Source organism: Lithobates pipiens, unplaced genomic scaffold (genome assembly GCF_037356315.1).
Source record: "Lithobates pipiens isolate NorthernLeopardFrog02 unplaced genomic scaffold, aLitPip1_a1.2 Scaffold_10, whole genome shotgun sequence".
NCBI lineage: Eukaryota > Metazoa > Chordata > Amphibia > Anura > Ranidae > Lithobates > Lithobates pipiens.
This window is the reverse complement of record NW_027507686.1, coordinates 213,960,352-213,973,470: the sequence shown is the minus strand read 5'-3', so window position 1 is coordinate 213,973,470 and position 13,119 is coordinate 213,960,352. Positions and strand designations below refer to the sequence as shown.

The following is a 13,119-nucleotide window of genomic DNA, read 5'->3' as shown; positions in this document are numbered from 1 at the left end:
AACAGTCCCTGCACAAAATGACATTAAGCGGAAATAACACCATTTAAAACTGCTTGCGGTTTTAATGTTATATCTGGTTCCTGCAATATGGTTGAAAATCATTCAGAAAAATGGCATGGGTAGCCCTCCCTGCCCATTACCAGCCTATTTGGGTCTTGTACGCATATTAAGGGGAACCCTGTACCCATATTAAAAAAAGGAAATGCGTGTGGCCCCCAGGCCCTATATACTCAGAACAGCAGTATACAGGCGGTGCAAACAAGACTGGGACTGTGTAGGTTTGTTGTGTTAAGTTGAATCTGTTTGTAATTTTCAACTGGTACATTTTTAAAGTGTAGCTCCAGTCAAAAAAATAATTTTAAGCTTTTTGGAAAACATAGGGAAGGGTTATCACCCCTGTATAATTTGTTTTGTCGTCCATCTTTTTTCATCTCACTTGCTGTTGTCTCCTTCCGTTTGCAAGTAGGAGATGTTTGTAAGTTGGATGTTTGAAAGTAGGGGCCTGCCCTATATGCTCTGCAGAAATGGCGGAACAAGGTGTTGGTGTTGCCACAACATTGTAAGACCTCAAAGTGACTCTTGGTGGGCGCTGGAGCGCCCTGCTGTGAACGATTATATCAAGAATTGTAATTACATGCCATTGTTGAACAGTGGTAGAAAAATTGACCTTTGGTGGTTGTGGTGCTGGTGCCACAACACTATAAGTCCTCACAGTTACTCTGGGTGGGCACAGGAAGGGGCCCTCCTGTGAAATATTATATCAAGAATTGTAATTACATGTCCCTGTTAAACAGGGGCAGAAAAATTGGGCCTTAGGCACTGGTGCCATCACACTGCAACCTCTGCCATACACTCTAGTTTTATTGCAGGAATTAGCCCTGCTGCAAAGCATTGCATCAAAAATTGTACTTAAACGCCCCTGTTAAACAGGGGCAGAAAAATTGGGCTGCTGGCATCACCCAGAACCAAAAATGTTCTTCCAACATATCAGCGGAGGAGGAAGAGGATAGACAATCAACATAACAGGACAGTCACTCAGCATCAGCATAGGCAGTCTTGAAGGGATGTGGTATTTCAAAAAAAATTATTCGGTTACATCAGCTTCAGGTGCTTGGTAGCTGTGGGTGATCCAAGACTGATTCATCTTGATGAAGGTCAGTCGATCAACTGATTCGGTGGACAGGCGCACCCTGTGATCGGTAACGAAGCCACCAGCAGCACTGAAGGTGCGTTCCGAAAGAACGCTGGATGCAGGACAGGCCAGTAGCTCAATTGCATACTGTGCAAGCTCTGGCCAGTGATCCATCCTCAAGACCCAGTAAGCCAGAGGATTTTCAGTGGGAAAGGTGTCCAAGTCTGACCTTGCCCCTAGGTATTCCTGCACCATGTAAATTAGACGCTGGCGATGGGTGCTGGAACCAATCATACCTTGGGGCTGCGGACTAAAAAATTGTCTGAAAGCATCAGTCAGACGGCCACCTTCTCCACCGCTCCTTCTGACTGATGCCTCAGCAACACGTTGTCCAGGACCAGGAGTTTGTGACCTCCCAGTCTCTGGGAACGCGTTGCACAGAGCTTTCTGCAAGGCCTCCCGGAGATGTCTCATCCTCTGCTCCCTCTGCGATGGCAAGATAAGGTCGGCAACCTTACCCTTGTACCGTGGATCAAGGAGAGTGGCCAGCCAGTAATGGTCCCTCTCCTTGATCCGAAGAATACGAGGATCCTTCCGCAGGCTTTGCAGGATCAGGGAGGCCATGCAGCGTAGGTTAGCTGAGGCATTCGGTCCGGAGTCCTCTGGGTCACTAAGGACAACACCTCTCGGCCTGCCCCTGCAGAGCTGACAAAACATCCGCCCCAGTGTGGCTCCTGTCCCCCAAACAAACCAGCGCAAGCACGGAATGGCATCGTTTTGCCTGCGTACTTGCGTAGCCCCTGCAACGCCTACGGAGCACCGCTGGTTCTGAGGACAGAGCACTGGAAGAGGCCATGGAGGAAGAAGAAGAGGAGGGGGTGGAGGAGAGAGGTGTGTCACAACCAATAGTAGCATTTTGGAGGCGTGGTGGCGGAACAACCTCCAATACTACTGCACCTTGTCCTGCATCCTTCCCAGCAGCCAGAAGAGTGACCCAATGGGCCGTGAAAGACAGGTAACGTCCCTGTCCATGCCTGCTGGACCATGAGTCAGCGGTAATATGCACCTTACCGCTGACCGCCCTGTCCAGCGAGGCAAGGACATTGCCTTCCACATGCCGGTAGAGAGCCGGAATTGCCTTCCGTGAGAAAAAGTGGCGTTTGGGGACCTGCCACTGAGGAACCGCACATTGTACAAACTCACGGAAGGGGGCCGAGTCTACCAACTGAAAAGGCAGCAGTTGAAGTGCTAGCAATTTAGCCAAGCTAGCATTCAACCGCTGGGCATGTGGATGGCTGGGAGTAAATTTCTTCCGCCGGTCCAGCAGCTGGGGCAGGGACATTTGTCTGCTATAATCGGACGTGGATGTACCACTAGCAGAGTTCCCGGAAGCACTTGGCTGTGACACACCTAATTCTACACCTTCATTCCTCTCAGAGCAGGTTTCAGAGAGGACTGAAGGTCTAGTGGGGTTGGAGATGCCAGCTGATGAGGAGCAAGGAGAGGTCCGCTTTGTTCTTTGGTGTGGGTCTTTGAGGTATGCTTGCCAACGAGCTGCATGGCAGGTCAACATATGTCTGGTCAAGCATGTGGTGCCCAAGCGGCTGATGTTTTGGCCACGTGAGATACGCTTGAGACATATGTTGCAAATAGCAGCGGTGCGATCTGATGCACTCGTCTCAAAAAAGGCCCACACCAAAGAACTTTTAGAATAACGCGCAGAGGAAGCGCTCTGCGCAGAGGAAGCGCTCTGCGGTGTGATTCAGTCGGTGTGCTGCCCCTAAGCTGGCCCCCGGAGGGCATCCTGCCTCGTTGGACATGTGCCGCCTCCTCCTCCTCCTCCTCCTCCTCCCTCCTTCCAGGCACCCACGTGGAGTCAGTGCCCTCATCATCCCCTCCCTCTTCATCGCTGTAGCAAACCTGGCAGTATGCTGCAGCTTGTGGAACATGACTGCCAGATTGCTGTCCTTCTTGAGCATCCCCTCTCTCTGTGCTCACGCTACTGCCTTCCTCTAGCTGAGTGTCATCATCAGAGCCCACCAAACACTGGGCATCCTCCTGGAGCATGTACCCAACACTGTGCTCAAAGAGTTCAGGAGACTCCTCAGGAGGACGTGGTGGGTCTAGGGAAGGAGTCACTGATGATGACATTGAGAGGAGGGACAACGATGTGTTGGCAGCTGCTTTTCTACTACCCTGAGACTGGGTGAGAGAGGATGAGGAGGATGAAGAGGGCTTGGTCATCCACTCTACCAAGTCGTTGGCATGTTGCGGTTCAACATGTCCAGCTGCAGAAAAGAAGGACAAGCATGTCCCATGGCCACGTGCTGATGACAATGCACCGCGTCCACGACCAGCACTGTTGTCTCTAGACACAGAGCCTGCTTGCCCTCTTTTATCGGCTCGCGCCTGTCTGCCTCTCCTTGCTGGCCTTCCAGACATGGTAATGGCCTGAAGGGAGTTGGGTAAAACAGTAGTTGGGTAGTTTATATTGTGCTGGAGGCACACAACACCCACTAACTCCTGCAGATGCCTTTTTTATAGAACAGCAGAGTTAAAGGGGTATATACAGATGTATACTGTGCTGTGCTGGAAGCACACACAACTTCCAATAACTACAGCAGATGTCAATCGGGCCCAAATAGAGAACAGCTATGTAGGTGGATAATAGCGGTATGTACTGGGTACAGAGCAGGCACACAGCACGCACTATCTCCTGAGTGACACTGCTGACTGCAAGCTCTATTGTTAAAGATGGACCACTAGCTATATAGGTGAGGTGAATATCACGGTGTATACTGCGGTCAGGGCACGCAGACAATAACAAGAAAACAGCAGAGTTAAAAGGGGTATATACAGATGTATACTGTGCTGTGCTGGAAGCACACACAACTTCCAATAACTCCAGCAGATGTCAATCGGGCCCAAATAGAGAACAGCTATGTAGGTGGATAATAGCGGTATGTACTGGGTACAGAGCAGGCACACAGCACGCACTATCTCCTGAGTGACACTACTGACTGCAAGCTCTATTGTTAAAGATGGACCACTAGCTATATAGGTGAGGTGAATATCACGGTGTATACTGCGGTCAGGGCACGCAGACAATAACAAGAAAACAGCAGAGTTAAAGGGGTATATACAGATGTATACTGTGCTGTGCTGGAGGCACACACAACTTCCAATAACTCCAGCAAATGACAATCGGGCTCAAATAGAGAACAGCTTTGTAGGTGTATATAGTGGTATGTACTGGGTACAGAGCACGCAGACAGCACGCACTAACACTACTGACTGCAAGCTCTATTATTAAAGCTAGATCACTAGCTATATAGGTGAGGTGAATATAGTGGTGTATACTGCGGTCAGGGCACAGACAGTAACCACTACACAAGAGCAAAATAGTAAATCAGCCAAAAACGATTGGCAGGATGCCTGTGGCCAACCATTGCTCTCCTCGCTACTGGCGCTGCGATTGGCCAAGCATGCGGGGTCACAGTGCATGCTTGGCCAATCGTGAGACAGCAATGCATTGCGCCATCGCAGTGCATTGTGGGCCACACGAATTTTGCCGCGAACGGCCCAAACGTTCGGAATTCGGCGAACGCACGAACGACCGATGTTCGAGTCGAACATGCGTTCGACTCGAACACGAAGCTCATCCCTATTGGTGGAGCAGCAAAGAGTTTTTGGCTGGAGTTTGGCTTTAAAACAAACCCTCACTGACCTAAGTAGCTGCAGCCACTAGGGAGAAAATCATCTTCACAATTCACAGCAAGTGACTGAACCTATTCAAGTCCTTTTCTCAGCAGCTTAGCTCTCCTGCTTCCCGTCTATCAAGCTCCTGGGTCTGTTTACGTGGAGATTAGAAGGCTAGGAGCATGCGGAGACACTACTGGGAGGAAGAGCATAGTGAGCACATTGCTGAATCACTGTTGGAGGGAGGAGCAGCTGTGAGAATGCCTTGAATGATTTCAGTGCATCCGAGGATGAATTTTTCCACATTACCTGCAGCTAAAGAGGTTATGAATGTTCATAGCCTTGTTCACTTTAATGCCCTCTCTCCAGCACAGGCACCTTTTCTTCTCCCCTTGTGGATCTTAAGACAATTGAAGAATTGAATAGAAATGAACTGGTACTTCTGGGTATGGAGGAACACAAGATCCACTTCTTCTCTTCTCTGTGGTAATAGCCCAACCTTGTCACATGGGAGGGCCATAAAAAAGTCCTCAGACAAGTGTATACTCTGATAGAGTGACTGATTTTCTCTTCCCCCAGAAGCCAAACAGAGCAGCGGGAAAGTAAAGAAAAAAAAAGGCGAGTACTGCTGGGGAGGGGAGTATTAAAATGAACATGTTCCATTGCCACACATTGGCAAAGCACAGGTTCACTTGAATCTGTCTGTGCTGGATGCTTTTATGGAAGAGGACCTGTTAAGGAGAACAGCACTCATGAATATGGACTGATGTATCATCCAGGACTAGATCTGCAACCAACGCTAATTTTAAAGGTAATGTGTAATGAGAAAACATGGGGGACGTCATTATTGGCCTCTCCTGTTGAACATGCTAGTTGCTTTTCTGTCTTGCTGACCTTATGAGCTTCAACACGGAGTCACTGACCCAGGACAAGTATGAAGAAATTCGTTTTCTCCAAATGCCCCGATCTTCAAACCTGCTGTGGATCATTTACTCTGAACATGTTGAAGCCAGGATGTCAGCAAAACAACCAGGTAACTAGCATTTTCAGACCAATGGGGAGGCTCATAAAAATGGAGAGTTGCATATAATTGCAGCAGCCAGGGTGTAAATTTTTTGTCCATTTTAACATTCGGTTTTCAATACGGATAACCTCTGCTCATGTCGTTTTTTTATAATATTCTTCCCATTAATTGATCAAGTCTATAACAGGTTCACTTTAAATAAAACATTACTCTAAAATCCAAATTCCTACAGCACGCCTTAGTTTCTGCACATTGGTTTTCACTTCTCTAAATAATGTGTTTCTTCAAAGTTGACTGTACCTTTTCCATCGTTCCACTCTGCAAATCTTCCAAACTGGTGGAAAGTGTCCTGGGATGGCTTCTATGTCACAAAAAAGAAAGTTTAAAAAGGTCACTTACTATAGGCTTCCAAGAGAAGATCATCAACTCTTCACACGAGCACTGGCCATAGTATAAAATACCAGAGCTTTTTCTCACCTAGTTCTGTGTTCTGAATAATCTTCTTGTGGTGAACTACAATTCTCTGGAGGGCCTGGTGTACTAATACTACAAATAAATATTTCAGGTATTAGTTTCCAGTGAAATTAATAGGCAGGTTTATAACAGTTCACAGTGATCTGGCTATGGTCCAATGATAACTGGTGATGTTACACTGAAGAAGTCAACATCAGAACTCTGGTGGAATGTTAGAGAAGCAGTTCCTGACATATAGGCCTAGGGTTCCTGCAGAGGTTTCTAGGAGTTCCTTGGACAAGACATTACAGACACCAATTATCTTTTCAGATATTTGTAAATGAGGCACTATTTCCACAGGCCCCCCCGTTAATGGGACCCTTTTCCACCAACCACCAATCTAAGCCCTTGTACACACGGTCGGAGATTCCGACGGAATGTGTCCGATCGGACCGTTTTGTCGGATATTCCGACTGTGTGTGGTCTACATCGGACTGTTTCCGTCGGAGTATCCGACGGACCAAGTTTTCCAACTTGTTGGTAAAATTTTCCGACAAAATGCTCCGATCGGACATACTCTGATCATGTGTAGAGAATTACGATCGGACAAAGTGCCACGCATGCTCAGATCAAATGCCTACACCAAAGCTATTGGCTACTAGCGTGAACGTAGTCCCGTCGTAATGAAATAATGTAATCACGTCGGATTTTCCGACAACTTTGTCCGACCGTGTGTATGCAACAGTATCGGTCAAAATTCGTCTGACAAAATCCAACGGATTTGGTTGTCGGAATCTCCGACCGTGTGTACAAGGGCTAAAAAGGGGCTTTTCTCAACCAACCACCAATGTAACAGACCACTTCACTGACCACCACTGTGAAGGAACACTACAATTTTCTCACCATAATTCATGGTTTCTTTTTATTAATATTATCTGAAAATATTTTTGACGTATAGAGCAGTCCTGGGTTTCAAATAGGCTAAATATACCACATGCTTTATTCTTTTACTTAATTGTCACATGCACAACTTACTATTTACAGTATATCTAAAGAGATGTTGGTTTGATAAATATAAAGCATGTTGCCCCCTGACCTCTGGGAGTTTTAAGAATTCATCCATGCTAAAATAGGTTGAAAAAAGTGGCTCATAGGGTAAAGGCTTTAAAAAGGAGACGTACGACCAAAGCTTTTTTGGTTCTAAATCTCTTATGGATCACAAGAGTGTAGTTCATTCTGCATTCCTGTGACATTGATTCAGTTGACAGAGGACTAAAGCTCGCTGTAGGCTGACATCATTCAAGTGGTTCATACTCTGGAAAGAGCCTGACTTTACAGCAGGGATCCACCCAGATTCCTGGACCGGCAGTTGGCTCAGCCTCTCTGCGAGTCGCTGAAAGATTGAGCCAACTGACCCTGCCACCTCCACAGCCCAGAGCTCCAGCGAGTGCTGGAGGGACAGAGCAGAGAGCCGGTGATTGACAGCCACCGGATCTCTACTCAGTCAATATGGAGAACTGAGTGATCAGTTCTCAGTCTTAAAAGCACCAGATCGATGAGAATATATATAATTATTATTATATATATTTTTTTTATTTATTACACACACACTTTTTTTGTACTTGTTTTTCTTACATTTCTTGAAGAATATCTTCAAAAAGAGTTTAAGACCAAGGAATAATAAAAAAAATCTATAATAATAATAATAATAATAATAATAATAATAATAATAATATATTGTAGCTTTCCAGCTCCCATGTGTGGCTGCACCTTTACTGCATATCTTAATTATAGCTTGAAGAATGAAATGGTGCATATTACTTGGTGATAAATGCAAAACAAATTATGGTTAGGAATCTTTCAGTAGACACATTACGCAACACACATGCTCAAAACTGGGTGTAATTAACTCCAGATCCAGCTGGGAATGCATTTCTAAAGTTACTCAGAAGCATAAAATGATGACGTAAAGCCAAATTAATTACATAACATGGTTAAATGAGTAAAACATTTGATTTCCAGGGAAATTGTGATTGCAGTTATTGCACTGTGCACATGGTGTATTGCCCAACTAGACATATCATGCCTCAAGATCATACCCAGAAATCTACTGTATGTAATCCTTGCATGGTCAAATGATCAACTTCTGTTGGGAGGTGAATGCCACACACTGACAGAAATTTGGCTGATCTCTGCTGAATTTGCTAAATTTCAGTCAGTGTATGATCTGCCTTTGCTCAAAGAACCCCAGGAACTCCTGGAGGAAGTTCAGGGGTCCATAAGATCCCTGCATGAGAAAAGCCGCTATAAAAACAGTACTGTTAACAGATTCCAAGAGTGATAAGATTTTACCCATTAGGTGTCTTATTTGAATTTACAATTCTCAAGCCGAGAGAACATTTATACAAAAAATAATCAGTACATTCAATGACTTGATAAATGTTTACCACTTGACCTCCAGAAGGTTTTACCCCCTTCATGACCAGGGCATTTTTTGCTATTCAGCACTGCAATTTAATTGGCAATTGCTTGGTCATGCAACTCCGTACCCAAATTAAAATGTATATATATTTTTTTTTCACACAAATAGTGATTTCTTTTGTTGGTGTAGCACCTGCTCCTGACGAGCATGTGCTATATGTTTTTGAAAATATTCCTGAAACCACAGTTGGGTTTTAGGGCTAATTTTGCTAAATTATGTTTTCAGTACCAGTCTGGCTGGACTGCACCGAGTTCTCCTTGACCGCAGGTGTCGCTGTCACCACCGTTAAGTGGTTAGAACACAGTCTAGCTGGGTGTATTGAGTGCTACGTTTTCTCCAAACCAGCCCAGTGGGAGTGTTCTCCTGCTGTGCACTCTGGGACGTGGTATTTAAGGTACTGACATCACGTGTTATGGGGTTCCAGTCCAGAAGAGATTTTCTGTTTGTTTGGTCCTGGTCCCCCCTGACCAGCACCCGTGGCCCTCCTGGGGTGCGGATCCATGCAACTCCAAGTCTCTGGGCTGGCTAGCCCGAGGCGAAGTAACTGCATGGACACGCCTGAATTGATGTCGAGGCCTGAGGATTCAAAGGTGGTCCGGTGCCGTCTCATCTAAGAATAGGCCCAGCAACTGGAGAAGCATCCAGGGGAGGACTCTTCAGAAGGCCACACACAAGGCTGGTTTTTCTGAAGGAGCCTGGAGGCTCAGTTGAAGGACACTTCATGGACTTACAATCTTATGGCATCGCCGGACCGGCTGAGAGATACTGGTACCATATGATAGTTCTCTAAATTTGCCTATGACCCTCGGTTATGCTCAAGTCTGTGGCAGAGACTTCGCTTTACTTAACACCTCACCGGCTGCTAGGCCTAGTGAGAGGAGGTCTATCCGGAGGTTGAGAGAATCTAGCTGTGAAACGGTTATGGGAGACTTTCTATTTTTGCAGTCCAAAAGTACCTGAACTTTCTCCTAACCCTTCATTAAGAGACTGTGTTATCTTCTAAATAAATAACCCAAAAGAAGATCCAGTGTCAGTTTCTGCATTTCTTTGGGCCATCTACCACGGGAAACCCCTAGACAGAGACGAGGTCAAGAAGGTAACGGTAAGCCCAATAAAACCAGCAGCTCCTTCGGGGGTCAGTGCTACATCGGCATTTAGTCACCACTGGGTTTTTTCATATTATATAAATCAAAAAAGATCAAAACTTTTACAAAAAAAAAAAAACACAACTATATTTTCTACTTTGTTATAAAACCTATCCAAATTTCTCTATAAAAATTTAGGCCAAAATATATTCCGCTACATGTCTTGGTAAGAGCCAAAGTGCGATTTTAGAGACACTATACTATAGTGGACACTGGTATAGTTCAGAACCTGATCAAGATACTGATCCCTACAGACACTACACTAGGAATGGCGGTGATCAGCAACTTACAGTGTGACTGTGAAAGCGTGGCAGGCAATCTGATCGGTCATCAACCAGCAAGCAGTTCAAATTGTGTTAGCATTTAACATTCGCTTTTGGAGTAAATAGACTTTCCCGGAAAAAAAACACACACATGCCAAGAAATTTGTTCAGTTGAGAAAACATTTTTCATCCTTGAATTTTCTCATCAGTGGATATAAATTTAATGTCAGTATGACACCATTAGAACATTTACATGGCTACATGGCCGGCTCCACTTTCCACTGGAAGGGTTCATGTATCCAACCCCCCCATTGGCATACAGTGGAATCTTGGATCACAAGCATAATCCCTTCCAGGCGAATGCTTGAGATCCAAAGCACTTGCATGTCAAAGCGATTTTCCTCATAGAAGTCAATGGAAACAAAGATAACTTGTTCCGCGTTGACGTCTATTGCATGCAATACCGCATGTGGCCAGAAGTGGGGGGGGGGGGGGGGCGGCGCCGGAGGGCCTCGGGAAATACTCAGCAACAGCGTGATTCCGAACCGTTCCGAGTGTCACCAGTGCCCCCCGCACCTCTCGCCAAATGTGGTACTGCACCGCCCATTAGCTTAAATTCTGCTTGTTTTGCAAGACAACACTGAAGAAGAAGACGAAGACGAAGACGAAGACGAAGAAGACGAAGAAGACGAAGACGAAGACGAAGACGAAGACGAAGACGAAGAAGGTCCTTCAAAACGCTTGTTAACCGCCTTTCTTGTTAACCAAAGTTGCACTTTATAAGTCACTGTATTAGATGTTCTTACCCATTTTCCAGGATGTTGTGTGGAGGGGATGATGGGGCGGTTGGCGATGACAAGGTGGAGGATCCCTATATTAAGGAAACAGAAGGAGATGGTCAGGACAGACTGCTACAGAAAACCACAGGTGGTTGGCATCTCTGCCTTACAGGTTACATTCAAATTAGAACCAGACTAGAATAATTGTCAAGGATTGGGAATTCTAAGGATATCTCCTTGATATCCACACCCAAAAATGTTTGTTAAGGGGACTATTGCGGTACTAAATAGAAAATTCATAGAAGACTTTATTATAAAAAATTACAAATAGTTTAATAAGGGCCCTTATTAAACTATTTGTCATTTTTTATAATAAAGTCTTCTATGAATTTTTTTTATTTAGTACCGCAATAGTCCCCTTAACAAACATTTTTGGGTGTGGATATCAAGGGAGCAGCCTCAGCAACTGCCCGATATCCTTAGAATTCCCAATCCTTGACAATTATCATTTGGGATGATGGTACTGTTATATGTATTACGTATATTTTGTATTTGAGGCTATACTCAGTCTATTGCCAGACTAGAATAATGTGTGCCTGCTCAAAAGTATCTATGGTCACAATTTAAAATCATATATTTCCACATTGTATTTCTATTCTTTCCAGCCTACTCCTAATATGAACAATCTTGAAGTCTGCACACGTATTTTGTGATGAATCGCACATATTTACGTCCTGAAATTCTGCGGCACGTAGTCTGGTGAGTAGGTTGTGCTGTGTCATAGAGCCTGCCTTCTGAACTACAGAGGGACTGAGAGGAGGAGTTTCAGGAGGCGGAGTCAGTACAGGAATGACTGCTTGCAGGCAGCAAGGTACCATGGGATATATAGTCCTTAGAAATAGAAAAAGCAGAGGAGAAGCTGCAAAGCGGGTAGCAGACAGGGGGAACTCACATAAATGGAAGCTTATAGTGGATTGTTAAAAAGAACATATGTTTGTATTGTTATTGCAATGCTTCTCTTATAAAATGAACGTGTATGCTGTGACTATAGAAGTTCTTTAAAGTTTAGTCATCCCAAACCTGGGCAATACAGTCTAAGAATATGATAAAAAGGCACATCTTCAATGGAAACAATGTCAAAAGAAAATCAGCAGAACCTGAAGACATTGACAGCTGAAGTTCTCTGTTCTTTACTTACCCTTCCAACTCCTAAACCTCCCTGTTCAACAGCTCTATTGATTGAAATTTTTTTCACTTTGGGAAACACACACACACTGTAGTGCCAAAAGTATTGGGAAGCCTGCCTTTACACACATGAACTTTAATGGCATCCCAGACTTAGTCTGTAAGCTTTAACTCTTCTGGGAAGGCTGTCCACAAGGTTTAAAAGTGTGTCTATGGGAATGTTTGACCATTCTTCCAGAAGCTCATTTGTGAGGTCAGGCACTGATGTGGACGATAAGGCCTGGCTCGCAGTCTCCAATCTAATGCATCCCAAAGATGTTTTACTCTATACTGCTGGGTCATCGTCCCCCCCCCCCCCGTTCTACCCCCTTTTTGTTGCTCCCGATTCTATACACCCCTCTCATCTGATGGTTAGCGCATATGCCATATTATATGCTGTGCCCTGAGTAACCTGAACAATGCGTATTATGGTATTGTAATCCTACGAATCGTAGGATTCATACACATATTTTACAATGTTTTGTATGTTTGGCGGTATGTGAGAACCGCCACCCCCCCTCCCCTTTTTTTTCTTCATTCTGTATCCCCCTGTTCCTTTTATTTTTCCCTTTTTAAAATCAATAAATTATAATTCAACCTTAATGTCCATGTGCGTGTAAAGGTTAAAAAAATAAAAAAGGATGCAGATTGTGCCAGAAATCCAGAGAGATGTTAACCTCCTATACACTGTATTTTTTCTGTACTGCCATCAGCTAACATTGAATTTGTGTGCTCTGTGGACTACTGAACCCCTTACCTTTGTTACTGAGAATAGGATAGTGGGAGTTACTTTGTAGTCTTAACACAATTCTTGCCCTAGGGTGACAATGCTTCTCCCAGATACAGTACAGTTACTGAGCATTGTCACCCTAGGATAGAAAACGTGTTACTAACAAGATCACTAGATAAAAATAGGAG

At 44.8% G+C, this 13,119-nt stretch overlaps 1 protein-coding gene across 15 annotated transcripts in view; it reads right to left on the bottom strand.

Annotated features, from left to right (window-relative positions):
* PPFIBP2 (PPFIB scaffold protein 2) overlaps positions 1–13,119 on the bottom strand; it is a 358,545-nt gene that overhangs the window by 61,784 nt on the left and 283,642 nt on the right. For all 15 annotated transcript variants that reach the window (XM_077460920.1, XM_077460921.1, XM_077460924.1 and 12 more), the window contains 3 exons: positions 11,005–11,069; positions 6,333–6,401; positions 6,156–6,216 (listed from right to left, as the gene is read on the bottom strand). In XM_077460920.1, coding sequence (XP_077317046.1) covers positions 6,156–6,216; positions 6,333–6,401; positions 11,005–11,069 — 195 coding nt within the window. The remainder of the gene's footprint in view (positions 1–6,155; positions 6,217–6,332; positions 6,402–11,004; positions 11,070–13,119) is intronic.